This window comes from Pan troglodytes, chromosome 20, assembly GCF_028858775.2.
Source record: "Pan troglodytes isolate AG18354 chromosome 20, NHGRI_mPanTro3-v2.0_pri, whole genome shotgun sequence".
In the NCBI taxonomy this organism is placed as follows: domain Eukaryota; kingdom Metazoa; phylum Chordata; class Mammalia; order Primates; family Hominidae; genus Pan; species Pan troglodytes.
Window position 1 is genome coordinate 44,538,648 of NC_072418.2, and position 16,900 is coordinate 44,555,547.

The 16,900-nt window shown below is 49.4% G+C and overlaps 1 protein-coding gene across 5 annotated transcripts; it reads right to left on the reverse strand.

The window, feature by feature from the left end:
* Positions 1-2,305: 2,305 nt before the first annotated feature.
* On the reverse strand, positions 2,306-10,636 carry CEACAM4 (CEA cell adhesion molecule 4). Of its 5 annotated transcripts, XM_016936059.3 has the most exons (7): positions 10,422-10,618; positions 9,143-9,502; positions 4,942-5,059; positions 3,868-3,917; positions 3,504-3,535; positions 2,962-3,003; positions 2,306-2,685 (listed from the first exon to the last, which is right to left on the reverse strand). In XM_016936059.3, exons 1-7 carry the CDS (start codon positions 10,483-10,485, stop codon positions 2,620-2,622), a joined length of 732 nt encoding a protein of 243 aa, XP_016791548.2. In that variant the 5' UTR covers positions 10,486-10,618; the 3' UTR covers positions 2,306-2,619. The 5 variants fall into 5 exon arrangements, with proteins under 5 accessions (XP_016791548.2, XP_016791550.2, XP_016791549.2 ...); XM_016936061.3 differs by lacking the exon at positions 2,962-3,003 and having other exon boundaries at positions 10,422-10,629; XM_016936060.3 differs by lacking the exon at positions 4,942-5,059 and having other exon boundaries at positions 10,422-10,608.
* Between the last annotated feature and the right edge of the window lie 6,264 nt (positions 10,637-16,900).

The following is a 16,900-nucleotide window of genomic DNA, read 5'->3' on the forward strand; positions in this document are numbered from 1 at the left end:
CTGGGGATGGAGGAGCAGGATGCTGAGCTCAGCGGATGCTCCAGGCTGAGTGATGGATGTGCTTCAAAGGTCAGGCACAGAGAATCAGACGTTAATCATGGAAGGTTCCCATCATGTTGTAGGCAGAGACAGTGGCCTGAGTGTCAGGGGCAGGGAGACTCACCATGAGGCCAAAGCAGGCTGTCAGCCCCCCAAGAGACCACATCCTGGATGCAGCAATCAGCCCTGCAGGGAGTGGCAGCAGATGTGCTAAAAACCATGATATCCAGACATGCAAAGGTTTCGCAATTTATGGATTAGAAAAGAATAGCATTATCCCTGTAATAGCTTCCTCTTTCTTACACTCTTTCTCATATAGAATAGAATGGGCAGCTTTTCCTGCAATTCCCTCCTATCTGCATGCACCCTGCTGCCACCTGGAAATTAGCCTCACTGGGTCACTGTCCGTGGTGCTGATGTCCACGAACTATTGAAGGGCCGGTGAGTTGTGACCTTTCAGTCACCTCTGCTCTCTGTTATTCTTAGCAACTAAGCATGTCACCAAGAAGAAGGTGGAGAGGTACTAGGGGCATGGAGAGCCCTCCGTCTCCCTCTCTCAGGATCTGGAGGGTGCTGGGGACGTTAATGCAGGAACTGACGCCACAGTCAGGATGACCCCATCCAGGTGCCCATGTGTAGTTTGTAGTGAACGATGATGAGAAGATGGCCTTGAGAGGAGTGATGGACAGAACAAGGGCCTCTCAAAGATGTGTACATCCTCATCCCCAGATCTGTGGACATGTCACGTGGTAAAGGACACTTTACAGATTAAAGGAAGGATCATGAGATGGGGAGGTTGTTGTGGTTTATCCCAGGTGCGTCCAAAATAACCACAAGGCTCCTTCCTTTTAAGTGAGAGAGGGAGGTGGGAGGAGGTGGAGATGTGGGGATGGAAGCCGGGCACAGAACAGTTTCAAGATGCTGTGCTGCTGGCTTTGAAGATGGAGAAAGAGGACACAGCCAAGGTTGCAGGAGGCCTCTAGGAGGTGGAAAAGGAGAGGAAATGCACTCTTCCCTGGAGCCTCTAGAAAGAACACAGCCATGTGGGCACTTTGGTTCAGGTTTCTATGTCACTAAGCTTGTGGTAATTTGTCACAGCCTCAACAGAAAACTAAAGAGGCCTCACCTTGTCTCATCTGACGCTGTGTGCAGGTGGGATCAGGGGTCATTTAGAGCTAAATCCCGATGCAAATCCCGATATAAAACAACCGATTGCGGGTTGTTTTCTTACCTCTCATCTCAGGACGAACAACCTGTGGCAGTGGCAGAACACTCTTGGGAACTGTGGCTCTGTGCTTTACTGCAGGCACCAGCTCACTTGTGGGAAGGTGGCACCTGGTTCAAGTGAACCTACATGAGATCATCACCCTTCCAGGGGCCCTCAGGGAAGGGCTGAGAACTGCTGTCCCAGGTGTGTGGAGGAGCTGCAGGCGAGATTGGGCTGTGGGCCAGGGAGAGGAGCAGACAGGTTGTCCCATCTCCATGGGAGCCTGCATGAGCTTTAGATGGGGGAGTCCTGCACCTCTGACCTGGATGCTCCTGTGTAAAGAGTTGGCTTGCTCAGTGAGATCCACGCCAGGGGGTAAAGTGGGAACTGATGAGCAATGAGGGGCCAGAGTCCTGGGTAGTGCTCAAGGACTGAATTATGCGTCTGTATTAATCTTGGTTGCTCTGACAGCCCCTCTCTGTGCCCCACCAGGGATAAAGATGTCCTGAGCAGTAGCCACTGGGACAGAGGAGAACCTAGTGGCCAGGGATAAGCACACAGGATCCTGGATTTGGGGACAGGCAAGTTCATTTGTGGAGGACAGTGATAGACTGGGCCTCCAGGGCCTGGGTGAAGAGGGCAGGAGGGGTTAGGACACTGGAGGCTGCATAGGCGCCACAGCCGCAACCTATATCACCCATGGTTGCTCCCGCATTGCTCACCTTTTGTGGACATCAGATGGCCCCATCTTCTGTGCTCCTGAGACCCCACATGCATTCACAGAGGGACCCAGGCTGGGGCTGTGCATGGCCTTGGTCCCTGGGGTAGTGTGAGGACAGCTGAGCGCTCGGCTGGCTGGGCAGGGCTCATGTGAATCTTGCCCTTTCCTGTGTAGGGCCCACCCCAGCCTGACTCCCAACCCCCTATTTCTGCCTCCCAGGGAAGAGAGACTGCGGTTGAGACAAGGTGGAGATATTTTCCCTGTGTGACCCGGGAGAGAATGGACACGGAGTTTCAGGTGAGTTTCTGCTAAGTTCCCACGAGCAGAAAAAGAGCCAATGAGAGGAAGGGTCCTCTTTATTCAGATCCTTTCCTGGTGACCCCGGGTGGGCCATAGGCCCATTCACTTTCCCTGCAAGCCCCTGCTTCCTGTGGTGATGGGAAGCCTTTGCCTTGGCCCACCCAGAGCCCAGGGCAGTCTGTAGGGGTCTCCAGATATTCAGCAGAGACCCCCATCCCTCCCTGTCCCCAGGCCTGTGTCTCCTCAGGACTCAGAGCTGGTTCTCTGGCTCAGGCTTCATGTCTTTCCCGTCCCCAGGGCTGGGAGCTTCGGGGACGCTCCATCAACCCACAGGAGCAGCTCCCAGAGGAACCTAAGAGACCACATCTGCTTTGTGGTCGATCCGGCAGTAAACGTTTGCGTCAGAGTATAGCAATTCCTGTAAAAACAGAGAAGAGGCCTCAACCCCTGTAGCCTTCTCAGAACAGTGTCTGGCATCTCCCAGGCTCTGGGCCCACCCAGGGCTGCTCCGGGGCTGAACCTGGCTGTGCTCAGGGGGTCCCTGTTCCCAGGCCCCTCCCTCCTCTGCTCACCTCCCCCTGTTCTCATTTTCACTGCATTTTCCTGAATCTCAGAGCTCAGCCAGGTGCTGGTGGGGGCAGATCCTGGGTCCCCTGGAGCCTGTGGGACCAGAACATCCATGGCCCACACTCACCTCATAGATGGGAGTGGCTGTTCTGGGGCTGGGTAGAGGGGCCTGGGCAGGGGAGAGAGGAGATGTCAGGGGACAGGGAGGGAGGGTCACGGAAGCCCAGCCTGGAAGGTTCCTGTCTCTGATCGGCCAGGACTTACTTCCCTGCCTCCACTTCCACTCATTTCCCCTCAGGATTGACCAGCTCTGCCCCTGAGCTCAGCCTCCCAGTGTGGACACAACACCCTGACCCCTGTCCTGGCTGGGCCCACCCCGCACCCTTGTTAATGTGGGTCTCTGACTGATGGTCCCAGTGTCCACTCTGCACCTGCTGGACTCCAGGGTTCCCCTCAGGTGATAGAGGGTCCCAGGGAGGGGTGAGCACAGGGCATGGGTGGTCCTGGCCCTGTAGAGAGGCCCGGATCCTGGCCGGAGGCACTCACTTTGACCTGACTGTTCTGGGGAAAAGTGGGTCACTGCTGTGCTGTGGGGTTGAAGGTCCCCCTGCCCTGAGCCTGCACTGTTGGGACCCCAGGAGAAAAGGGCTGGGGAGGGAACAGGCTTACCGAGAAGGTGGATCTGTGAGAGGGACCATGGCCTGGGGACAGAGACAGGAGTGAGCAGCAGGGTGGGAGGAGAGCCTGGGCCCCTCCTGCAGGAGAGTGTGGGGGTCCTCAGCTCCCAGAGAATCAGGGAGAGGGAGCCTCTTCCCAGGGGAGACCTGAGCAGCTGAGGTCGAGGAGATGACCCACGACCCAGAGCCCACAGATCAGTCTGACCAAGACAGTCGGGGTCCCCTGTGTCATGTTTCCTGATATCCTCCTTGCAGCCCCAAAGAAAGGATCAGAGGCCCCCAGGGGGTGACTGGCAGGAGTGGACACCGTAGGGCAGGCCTAGGGGCTCCCACACCTGGGCTGAAGGGACACTCACCGGGGGTGGAGGCTGGGGGCTGCTCCCTGAGGTCACGCTGGATGCTGGCCCTAGGAAAGGTCAGGATTATTCATGAGGGTGCAGGGAGAAATCACAGGTTTAGGGGCAGAATAAAGGACAAGGAAGGGACTCCATTTTCAAGGACTGGAGTGAAGGCCTCCTGTCTCCATCAGTTTCATGGTAGGAGCGGCCAAGGACGGGGAGCTGAGGATAGGCCTTAAGCAGTCACGTCTGTCCTGGCCAGAGAGGAAGGACCCCCCCAGGCAGATGCCGGGTGAGGAGAACATTGACCCAGGGATGCAGGAAAGGGACTGAGGACTCAGGGAGGGAATCAGACCACCTGCGTTTGCCTGAGAGGAAGGGTCAAGGCCCCAGAGGGAAAGCAGGGCCACCTGTGTGTGCAGGACACTGGGGGAGCTGGGGGCATGGGGAGGCAAGGAGCATGTATCATATTCTCCCAGAACTCAGTATCCCTGCCATGGCCAGATCCTCCTTTCAGGCCTGGAGATGCTGAAATGGGGCAATGGCCTTGTCCTCTCTCTCTCCACCCCTTGGCAAGAGACATAAAGGACAGCAGGTCCTGAGGTCCAGGTTCTCCCGTCTCACACCTCAGGGCCATCAATCATGATGGGGTGCTGACCCCAGCCAGCCTGTCCAGGCTTTGCCACTCCCCACTGCGTGACCATGCCCAGGACCCCCACCATGGATCTCAAGCCTGCAAATCCCTCCTCACTGGGTAGGTAAATTCAATGAACAGCAGAAGGTACCAGGTTCTGAGCACTCCCGTCCTATCTGCCTCCCTCCCTCCCTCCCTTCCTCCCTCCAGGCAGCTGTGGCTTTGCTGTGTTAGGGAACTAGGACAGCATTCAGGGGTGCAACCTTAATTGTGCCACATTCATAAAGGAGGAGGCAGCCTAGGATCAGCAGCTGGCAAGGGAGGAGCCATGGAATGAGAGGGAAGGATTCCTTGGGAGGATGCGGAAAGCCTGGCCCTGAATACAGGGCGGGGTCTCCCTCCTCCTGGACTGGGGTCAGCCTAGGGGGTGGGAGGAGGCTGGGGAAAAGCTGCGGTACCTTCCAGTCCTGGAGAGGAGCAGAAAACACACCAGGGCGGCCACCAGAGCCACCCCAACCAGGACCCCAGTCACGATGCCAGCGACGGCCCCCACAGGAAGGCCTGGGACGTTGTTTTCTGCAGAAAGGGGAAGGCAAAGGGGACGAGGCCCAAGTCTGCTCCAAGGGAAACCATAAGGGGCATTGCAGGGCAGGGGCATAGTCAGGGAGGAAGGAAATGCTCCAGAGCCTGAGTGTGGTCTGTTGGGCTGTCCTCATAGCTGACTCCCTTGCTCTCCACGGTTGCACCATTTTCTGTGTCTCAGACTTGACACACTGGGATGTACCAACTCCTACATTCTTCCACAGATGCTTGCACCTCACCCTGCTCCTATACCTTTAAATCCCTTCCTCCTCTCATGTCACACCTCTTCCCTCTGTTGCTTTTTTCTTTTTCTTTTTTTTGGATGGAGTCTTGCTCTGTCACCCAGGCTGAGGCTGGAGTGCACTGACGCAGTCTCGGCTCACTGCAACCTCCATCTCCCAAGTTCAAGCGATTCTCTTGCCTCAGCCTCCCAAGTAGCTGGGATTACAGGTTTGTGCCACCATGCCAGGCTAATTTTTATATTTTTAGTAGAGATGAAATTTCGCCATGTTGTCCAGGCTGGTCTTGAACTCCTGACCTCAGATGATCTGCCCGCCTCGGCCTCCCAAAGTGCTGGGATTACAGGCACGAGCCACCGCGCCCAGTCTTCCCCTTGTTACTTCTTTTCCATTCCATGATTGTCACAGAGAGCGAGCCCTCACTGTCAACTCCATGCTGATGAGCGGGGATGATGTTCATTGACTATTTTCAGGGGCCTTCCATGTGCCAGGCACAGTGGGCAGCAACCTACCTATAGCTCATCTCATCCTCACATCACCTTGAGGGAGGGGGGCTTCACTCCCATCTGCAGAGTTAGAATCTGAGACTTACAGTGCCTCAGTAAGTCAAAGAAGGTCACAGAACTCGTACATGATAAAACCAAATTTTTACTGCATTGTTCCTGATTTTATTGCTAATAACAACATCAAAAAAATAAGAATACTAGTTGATAGCATCAACTGAGCTCTCACCCTGTGTATAACTCTGCTTTAATCTCTTTAATCTTCTAATAAACATCCTCACAACCACCCTGAGATCCAGGTGTTACAGTGAGTTTGATCTCTAGCATATATATATATACATATATATGTATACACATATATATATACATATATATGTATACACATATATATACATATATATGTATACACATATATATACATATATATGTATACACATATATATACATATATATGTATACATATATATACATATATATGTATACACATATATATACATATATATGTATACACATATATATACATATATATGTATACACATATATATACATATATATGTATACACATATATATACATATATATATACATATATATGTATACACATATATATACATATATATATATACACATATATATATATTTTGTTGTTGTTGTTATTCTTTCTTAGCCTGTCCATCTCTCTGCTCACAGCACCCGTCTGTTCTGCACATTGTCTATGCTTTCCATTGCAGCCTTTAGCATATTAGCCAGTATTGTTTTTTGTTTGTTTGTTTGTTTGTTTTAGAGACGGAATCTCGCTCTGTTGCCCAGGCCGGAGTGTAGTGGCACAATTTCGGCTCACCGCAACCTCCGCCTCCCAGGTTCAAGCAATTCTCCTGCCTCAGCCTTCCGAGTATCTAGGATTACAGGCGCCCACCACCATGCCTGCCTAATTTTTTGTATTTTTAGTAGAGACGGGGTTTTGCCATGTTGGCCAGGCTGGTATCGAACTCCTGACCTCAGGTGATCCGCCTGCCTCGGCCTCCCAAAGTGCTGGGATTACAGGCGTGAGCCACCGCTCCCGGCCCCAGAGTTGTTTTAAATTCCTGGTCTGATAATTTCAACATCCCTGCCACATCCCTGCCACATCTGCATCTGGTTCTGATGCTTGTTCTGTCTTTCGAACTGCATTTATTTATTATTTTTTTTTTTTTTTTGCCTCTCGTCTGTCTTGTAGTTTTTGTTGAAAGCCAGGACATGATGTACTGGGCAACAGGAACTTGGGTGAGCAGGCGTTCAGTGATGCGGTGGTGAGTGTGGGGAGGGAGGGGTTCTGTGGTCCTGGATAGAGTCTGTGCCCTGGGCTGTGAATGTCACAAGTGCCTCTCAGTTTTTTCTCTCCTTTAGGTGGGACATGATGGCTAGAGGGGGCTGGAGTTGGATATTTCCCACCCCCCTCGGTCAGTTAGGCTCCCATAAACCCCCAGCAGGTGAGGCTCTGGTAAAATAATGATTTATTCCTGCTAACTAATAACTATCTGAACTTGCTAAGAAGAACAGATGCTCTGGCACATTTTTAAATGTTTACTTTTTTTCTACTCCCCAGAAAGGATAGGGGAGATTATTATGGGATATTCATGGTGAGAACCAGGTAGAGCTCCAGGGTGTAAGGCTACCCGCAAGCCTGATCCCTCCCCTGAAAACCTTCCCACAGCCCTGCAGCCCCAGGGTCAGATGAGACTCAGCTCCCAGGGGCAAATTTAGGAGAAACAGGCCAGATGAATGGGACATGGGTCTTAGGCCCTAGAGGGACAGAAAACAGGTGTGGCCAGAACCTCCTAGGATCTTGTATCCAGGTCTCTGTCTCTGAAGAGGTTATAGATCATTCCTACATTCAATCCCTCCCTCCTTCATAAGAGAACTACAGAGTGTGTGTCTCATGTTGGGCCCAGAACCTCCTAGGATCTTGTATCCAGGTCTCTGTCTCTGAAGAGGTTATAGACCATTCCTTCATTCATTCCCTCCCTCCTTCATGAGAGAACTACGGAGTATGTGTCTCACACTGGGCCCTGGCTGGTGCAGGGTGTGAATGGGGAGAGAAAGCAAAGCCCTCCCCTTTATCCTCCCGTTGGAATGATGCCCACACATCAGGAAACACATGATTTCATGTCCAGAGATGCGGGGTGTGGACCTGAGCGAGGAGGCCTGAACTTCCCCAGCACTGACTGATTGTTGAGGCAGGTGATTTAGTTGAGAAAAAACTGATGAATTCTGTATTTACTCATAACTCTCCAGACCAGAATCTCCCCCTCTGAGCTGTAGACACCTAAGAAGAAAACATCCGAACCAGTGGCTGCTCTGAGGTCCACAGACACCTAGTAAGGCACCAGGGATGAAGGAGAGGACGTGGCAGTAGCTGCAGACGGTCCTCATGTGACTCTGCCAGCTGCGATCTGCCCACCATGGCCGGTGTCTGTAATCTCTCTGTGCCTCAGTTTCCCCTCCATACAATATGTAAATGGAAAATGGTCTGCGGCTTGCCACTTTGTCTGTGAATGAACTTTAAATTATTCACAGGATCTGACATGAAGCTTGGCACAGAGGAGGTGTTCACATCAACAGCATCTGTTATTTGCCTCCATGGGAGAGCACCCCTGGGCATGATCCCCGGTGGACAAGAAGCTGCCAGGAACATTTTCTCCCCTCTGTTCCTACCCCTGGGCCACTGACTGCCCAAGGGCATCTCTTAAGCTCGTCATTCAGGGGACCAATGCCCTAGTAATCCTGTCCCCCTGCCCTCTCCAGGCTGAGTCCCAGGGAAAATGGTAGGCTCTGTCCTTGTCTAGATGAGACTCTGGGAGCTGAGCCCTCACTGGTGAGAAGCTTCAGGAACCACAGCCCGCAGACAGCTGGTAAATCCTTGCTCCCAGTAAGCCCTGCCCAGGAGACCACACCCCAGCCCTGACACAGGCTTCCCGGGGTCACATGGAGTCAGGAGTCCTGAGGCTGAGCTTTTGTGAGGTTCCCAGGACCCCCTCAGGCCAGGCCCTGACCCAGTTCTCCAGGGTCTTTCTCAGGGTCAGGTTCATGGGGAGGGCATGGGGTGCTTGGCTGAGACTGACCTCCCCCTGCTGAGGCCCCCTGCGCCCCCCATCAGTGTCTGCAGGGCCTGGATACAGGAAAGGAATTCTGATCTGTTGAAGTTTACCTACCATGTGTGTGTCCTGCACTAAATGCCCAAATCTCAACACGGGACAAAATGCAGAGGGGGATGCAGGCACAGCCCAGGCCTGACAATCTCATGTGTGTGAAGCAGAACTGACCCCCAACACCCAGAGGTATGGGGGAATCACTCACGGTGTACGTGGAGCTGGCCAGTTGCTTGGTCAGAGTCGTAACTGGCATTTATGGTTCGTAGGGTGTAGGATCCTGCGTCCTCCAGGGTGATGTTTTGGAACAGCAGGGATCCATTGGGGTATACTGTCTCTCGACCACTGTATGCGGCCCCTGGGATATTTGCTTGAATGTCTGTTATATAACCAGCAATGAGAGGGCTCCCTTCTGCCGTTTTCCCCTTGTGCCAATAATAGGCTTGAATAGTTTCTGAAATATTGCAGGCCAGTAGAAGAACATCCTTTCCCTCTGCAGCACTGGACGGCAGGGCTTCAATAGTGAACTGGACAGTGGTGGGCGGGTCCCAGAAGGTTAAAAGTGAGGCTAGGAGGTGAAGACAGCATCAGTCAATACTGGGACCTATGGAGTGGGATGGAAAGATAAGGCCCTGGGTCCTCAGCAGGTCTCCTCATCCCTCAGCCTTGGAGTGTGTGTGTGTGTGTGTGTGTGTGTGTGTGTGTGTGTGTCCCACTGGGTCAGCAGCATGACTCCCATTCCTTCAACACCTTGGACCTTGGCATTTCCCTGGTGGAATCTTCTTCCCCAGGGGTCTGCATGGCTCCCTCCCCACTGCCCTCAGATCCTGCTCACATCAGGGTGTTTTTGGGAGACCCCTCCCCTGACACCTCCTCTAGAGACCCTGGGTCTTCCCTTTCTGACCTTTCCCTGCTCTGTTCCCTCCAGGGCTCTTGTCAGCACCTGACCTCACATTCTAGATCTCTTTGGGTGTCTGTCTTCCTCCCCATGAGAGCGTGAGCTCTGTGAGGGCAGGGACTTGTGTGATCTTGGTTGCACTCCAGTGCCTGGCACAGGCTGCAGACTCCTGTGGATGAGTTCATGAGCATTCTCAGGGCCTCCAAGTCCTGAGGTTTATTTCCCAGTGTCTGAGGTTGTTGGCTAAGAGCAGTGTTTTATGCCCTGGTTATGTTTTTATTTGAAGTGTCATCTGGTATAGTTATTATCATTTTTCAAAATGTAGTGGCCAGTGATGATTAACCAGGACGAGAGAACACTTGAGATTTTCCTGCCTTTTACCAATTCCAGTTCACTGAGATTTTTCTGTTGTGACCCCTGCCCCTCTCTGATGTTCTCTCCCTTATCCAGCCTCCAACAGAGGCCCTCAGTCCCCTCTCAGAGCCCCAGGAGACCCCAGCCAGAAGCCCTCTATCCCCTCCTACCCAAGAGACCCCAGTCAGTCTCTGTGCTCCCTCTTCCCACCACTCCCAGAGAGTCCTCCCCTCACCTGTGATCAGGAGCCCCTGCCAGGGCCTGTGCCTTCCATGGGGAGCGGCTGAGGGGGGGCCCATGGTCTCTGCTGCCTGCTTGTCCTCTGTGGAGAGGAGCTCGGGCTCCAGGAACGCTCTTGTCGGAGCTGCTGTGACTGTCGGCTGTCGGGGCTGCTGACCTTCCTCCTTCTGTGCTGAGCCTCCTCCCGGGCAGAAGCACTTCCCAGGGCCAGGGGCAGAGGCGGGGCTCTTCCCAGGTCACCCCTCTGCCCCCTCCCCTCTCATTTCTGCCTTTTTTGTCCCTCCTTCCCCTTTCTCTTCTGTGTACATTACAGTTTCCTAACCACACTTTGAGAATCAGGGTTGGTGGAGTCCCCTGTCCCCAGAGAGGGTGACTTGTCACCCCTGCACTGACCCTTTGGGAATGTCACCACAAACAGGGGTACTCTGGGGTCTCCCAAACTTGGGGAACTGTTTCCTTTTGTGACACAGAGACCCAGCTGGGCCCCCAGGTCTCCTCATGCTCCCCAATACTCAGGGAGTGTGAGATGATACCCAGCAGGAAGGTGACAGAGGTGGCTCTGTGGGATAGAAAATGGGGGGCGACTACGGGGGGGACCAGTCCTCTCTCTCCAGTGTCACCAGCCTTGCCTCTGACCCAGGGACAGAGATCCAGGCCTGGGGGTCTCAGGAGGATCCCCAGCTCCTGGATGTGGAGGGAGGTGTCCTGCATGTCCTGGGAAGAGAGGACTGTGGTGGAGGGAGGTGGGTGGCTCTGGGTTCTGCTGTCCTTGAGGAGGGATTCAGGGAGATCCTCCCTCTCCGTTTCTGTTGGCTGAGCTGTGGCTTAGGGCCTGTGCATGTTCTCCCTTACCATCCCGGGTGGCCTCTGTCCTCTGTGAAGGTGATTGTCCTGTTGTCACTGTACCTTCCCCATGCATGATACCAGGAGAAAGTGGAGAACTGAGCAGAGAATCCTGGCAAAGCAGGATCCTCAGAGGCTCCAGGAAGGATCAGGAGAGACAGAGCAGGCACATGGGAGGGACTGGAAGGGCCTGCTGGAGCAAAGTATGGAAACCAGGCTTCACCTCCACCTCCTTAGCAAAGCCAGGTTCCTGTCTAGGGGAATCCATTTCCTGTGTTGTCTGTGTGCAATGTTGCCCCTGGAGAGCAAGAGGAACCCTGTGGTAAAAGTCAGGGGCTTCCCCAGGGATGCTGACCAGGGTCCACGTGGTATGAGTTGGCCCTGGCCCCTGGGCAGAGGTGGGCTCTGACCTCCAGACTGCAGGGTCAGGTCATCCTTGGTCCTGTTCACTGTGGGTCCCCAGGATGCCCAACTCCATGCAGTGCAGGATGAGCTCAGGGGGAGGACGAGAGTTGTCCAGAGCACTCCTGGTCCTGATTTGGGAGAACTGTCCTGCAGGCGGATGGGCTGCCTCAGAAAGAGCCATCCGTCCCCAAGGTTTCAAAAGAAGGGCCCAGGGAGGTGTCTCTGGGGGCTTTAGAGAGAGGGCACTGGCCTGGGAGGTGGTCCTCGGAGTGTTCTGTGTTCCTCCATCACAACACTGGGAGTTCCGCCTCCAGGTCATCTGTGTCCCTGTCTGTCACCTGCCCCAGGCCTCCCCACAGGGCCCAGGAGCTGGGGCAGCTCCCACCTGCAGGCTCCAAGGGATACCTGGTTCCTCTATTAGAGCAGGGGAGGCCCTGTGACCCTCAGTCCCTCTGAGATGGAAACAAAGGCAGATCCTGGGTTATCCTGTCCCGTCCTGCAGGAGAAGTTCCCCTGGATCCCCTGGTGAAATGTCTGCAGGGACCATAGGCAGATGTCCCAAATACTGGGGATCTCGAGGCTGGGGAATCACTCCCTGACTTTCTCATGGTCATTCTGCTCTGGTGGAAGATCCACCTGGGATCGAATATCCGGAGTTTGTGTCAGTTTCGGTGTGTTTGTGAGAAAGACATATGTTAGAGCCTGGAGGGAATGTCAGTGAATGATGTCAGGGAATGAATTGGGTTTGCCCCTCACTGTTAGAAAGAGCCTGAATTCCCTCCCGATGCTACTAGGGTAAAAGTCATGTTCTTGTGCTCATTTCTCTAATGTAATGCAAATAGAGTTTATTAAGGCATTTCTGGCCAACTAAGGTGGATTTTGTCATGTAGACATAATATAGACCATAATACATGTACATATGCAAAAACACACCTAAACACATATCCACAAACAAATAAAAATCTTACAGCTTTCATTTTAGAATTTTAGTGATGAGATAGTAATACAAACCCACTAGTTGATTAAAGTCAACTGGATCCAATTGTATTTCTGACAAATTGGAATCGTTAACATGGATAAACTTTATTTGCCCCTATAGGTAATATAATGAAAGCTGGGGGAAATATTTTGGGTAAAGCAGTTTCTAATGGCAGTGTAACTTATAAACAAACAAACAAATGAAACCTCTACCCTTTCAGCATCTTTTTTTTTTTCTGTTTCACATGAGTTTAGGATTAAATTTTCAATTGCTTACACTATAGCTAGAACTGGCTGAATTGTATAAGAAAAAAAAATCTCCAACTAGCCTTAAACTAGATTTTTTGTGTGTGGTGGGGGCGGGTGGTGGTGATGTGGTTTGCTTGATTAACAAATGTGGATGAGGAAGGATTTTAGCTTTTTTTCCTGGCTTTTTCTTTTTTGCCTCTGCATGGCAGAAGAAGAAAAAAGTTTATGTCAGACAGAGACACCTTAAATTATTGCTCTGAGCTCAAGATTTTGACCTGTATGATCTGAGAGCCTAACTTTTATAATCATGTATTTTTTAATTATTGATTTTTAATTGTGCTCCATTATAAGCAATTATTAGTTAGACAAACGTAAATTTACATTTCCTAAGGGTGTCTAAGTTGTTTCTTATCATGGAGTTGTTTAATTTGTAAAGCCATTAATTTTAAAGCCCTTCAAGATTTCTTTTTTAAAACTCTGGGCTAGAATGCCATAAGCAGTGAGTTTTATCTCAACACCAGTAGAAAAGTCAGCAGATTCAAAGTAAGTAGAGAAAAAAAATAGAGAATTTAGAAGACTTTACATTTCCACCCTATAGATGCAGGGCTTTTTAAAACAGGTTGAATGATGATCATTGAGTACTGAATTTTCCTTGATGTAATTTTGCTCATAAACTTTAAAATGTGCACAAGAAAGAACCATAAAATGTAGCCAGCTGGAGCCCCAGAAAACCTGGCATGCCTTAATGTTTGAGGGCCCCATTCCATTTCTTATTAACCTCTTGAAAGTGAAGAAAATTTTACAAATCCTGCCAGAGAATGTCAGGCATTTGTACTGGTGTTTTAGATGGTGGCAACCACGCTAGTGGCTGTTAATTAGCCATTTTGTGCCCATCATTTAGAATGTTTATTTGTGCTCTGGGATGATTTCAAAAGCAAGCAAGGGGAAAAGAGTCAAACCAAATAAAAAGAAATCCAGGTAAGAGCATTCACAAGAATTTTAACCCAGGCATGCAGATTTTTAAAATATTTAAATTAGGCACACAGACCAAAATGGAAGTAAATTCACCAGAATAGACATGCCTCACAGGCAGAATGTAAATTTTGTAGAATCCAGAGTATGTGATCTAGAAAGATATATGCCTTTCTGCCAGAAAGGACCTGCTAGAAAAGACAAAAAGTTTTTTTTTTTTATCATCCCAGGAGAAATGTATGGTCTTTTACTAAGGCAGCCTTATCCAAATCAGATTCCAAATAAAGTCAAGAGCTTCTACCAAAAAGAGGCTCTGCTTGAGCAAAGACTTGTCAGGGCAGGAAAGGTGAGATGTGGAAGCAGAGAGCTCAAACTTCTCAAGTGAGTAGTGCACACTGGTTCAAAGATCACAGATTTCTTCTGATAGTGATCTTTCCCAGATCCCACTTCTGACACCATATATGGTAACAAACAGAGTGAGGCTTTCTATGAGAAACTGATGTTTATTTGGGAGTAGCACATTTCAATGGAAATGCATGTGCCATAGTAAAATGATCTACATATTCGAGTTTTTAAAGGAAAAAATTGGGATTATTATCTAGTCATTTTGAAAACAAAAAAAACTAGCTACAAAGATCAATAGCCAGAATGATGCCACTCTGAGGTTCTATAGGCAGTTGCTGAGCCGATGTCCTTGCAGAAGTAGTTTTCATATAAGGTTGTGACGGCCTTTGTATAAACTTGTGGCTTTTGCAGAGTCTTTTGTGATAGTTTTGTTATCAGGCATGAGGATCCTCTCTTCATGGTCTTCTCTGGCTCTATTTGTCAGAGTTTTTTTTTCACACTAGTGACTCATTTTGACTCTGACAACTTTCACATCTGTTAATACTTAAAGAATAAATAAAATTAAAAAGACCGAAGTCTAGTAGAAAAGTAGGCAAATATATAAACAGTTTACAGAAGAAAAAACAATTTGAATGATTTGTAGACATATGAACAAAATACCCGCACACATGCAGGAGAAATGGACATTGATATTATCCTGGAAAGGTGAGGATCATAATATGGCCCAGTGGTTTTAAATGCTGAAAAATTCCATTTGATAACACAATGTGTGGGAAGAACTTTGGTAAAAATTGTACTTCCTAACTTTGTTGGGTGACATGAAAATTTGTACCAACTGTGTGGCATCAAATTTGTCAACACTTATCAAAATTTAACATATGCATTCTCTTTGCCTCCCAAACTGCACTGCAAGGAATTTATCACACACTCATGAAAAATGACACCTAATCACGGTTTCTCACGGCAGTGATGGCTTAACAGCAAAATACTGAAAACAACCTACATTGACATTAGCATAGTTAAACAGGTTATGTACATTTACACAATGGAATATGAGGCAGATATGTAACCAACAGGGAATTGTTTTAGCCACTGATATGGAAACTCCTCCATAGTGTTTTTAAATTATATGGCATAAACAACATATAGCCTATGTGTGGTTTTTACATTGAATGTGATCTTCTTAATTTTTTTTTTTTTTGAGACAGGGTCTCATCTTGTTCCCAGGCTGGAGTGCAGTGGCATGATCTTGGCTCACTGCAGCCTCAATCTCCCAGGCTCAAGTGATCCTCCTGCCTCAGCCCCCGCCCCCCAAGTAGCTGGGACTACAGGCATGTACCACCATGCCTGGCTAATTTTTGTACTTTTTTGTAAAGACGGGGTTTCACCATGTTGCCCAGGCTGTTCTTGAACTCCTCAGCTCAAGTGATCCTCCAGCCTGGGCCTCCCAAAGTGCTGGGATTAGAGGCGTGAATCATCGTGTCCGGCCTAATCTTTTTAAACTTTAGAGTTGAGTTCATATGTATTTATTCTATAACTTTTGTTTTTTAACTTAATACTTCTGTATTTGGGGTATTTTTTTCTGTTGTCCACTTTTCTGGTGTGTTTCCATCCATTGTTTTTGACTGATTCACTTCTTTGACTTAATGATATGGTATATATATATATATATATATATATATTTTTTTTTTTTTTTTTTTTTTTTTTTTACAGAGTCTTGCCCTGTCGCTCAGGCTGGAGTGCAATGATGCCATCTCGGCTCACTGCAACCTCCGCTTCCCGGGTTCAAGTGATTCTCCTGCCTCAGCCTCCTGAGTAGCTGGGATTACAGGCACGCACCTCCACGCCCAGCTAATTTTTGTATTTTTAGTAAAGACGGGGGTTTCACCACGTTGGCCAGGCTGGTCTCAAACTGCCAACTTCATGATCCACCTGCCTCAGACTCCCAAAGTGCTGGGATTACAGGCGTGAGCCACCACGCCCAGCCCCATGATATAGTATCTTTTTCCTTTAATGTTATCTCCTACATCTCATCACAAACATTTATGTATACTTCACAATTACCTTCTGGTTCCCAAATTATGACTCTTGCACAGTGAGGATTCTTCAAGATCTCTCCCTGTTTTCAGCACTCCCTGAAATGTTTTCAAAGCTTCCTTTATATTGACATTTATGGATATTTTGAGCTAGTACAGATTTCTCCTACTCCAAGATATGGACTCACCTGTGCCTCCAGGAGCACTGGCTCATCTAATAAAAATAAGAATTAGAAAATAAATCATATCACAGACCATAAACTGGACCCATTGGGTGAATTTTAATTGTTTTCCATGAATACAATTGCAGAGAGGATAATATTGTTACCAGTGGAAGGTGTCCAGGTTCTTGGTGTATTGGACAAAACGCACAAACAAGGCAATAAAAGAATGAAGCAAAAAACACAGATTCATTTAAATGAAAGTACACTCCACAGAGTAGAAGTGGCCTCAAGCAAGCAGCTCAAGAGTGCTGGTTATAGAATTTTCTGGAGTTTAAATATGCTCTAGAGGTTTCCCATTGGCTACTTGGCTCACTCCCTATGTAAATAAAGTAGTGGCCTGCAATCAGTCTGATTGGTCATGGAAGGCAACCAATCAGAGGCTGAAGTGAAGTTACAAAGTTACATCCCTATGCAAATGAAGA

What these genes read in the sequence shown, in the direction of transcription:
- CEACAM4 (XM_016936058.2), bottom strand. Translation starts at nt 10,485, where the DNA reads ATGGGCCCCCCCTCAGCCGCTCCCCATGGAAGGCACAGGCCCTGGCAG. An exon ending in GCAGGGGCTCCTGATCACAG is followed by an intron (nt 9,503 to 10,421) that starts GTGAGGGGAGGA and finishes TTCACCTCCTAG; the next exon opens with CCTCACTTTTAACCTTCTGG. An exon ending in CTCACAGATCCACCTTCTCG is followed by an intron (nt 3,004 to 3,503) that starts GTAAGCCTGTTC and finishes TCCCCTGCCCAG; the next exon opens with GCCCCTCTACCCAGCCCCAG.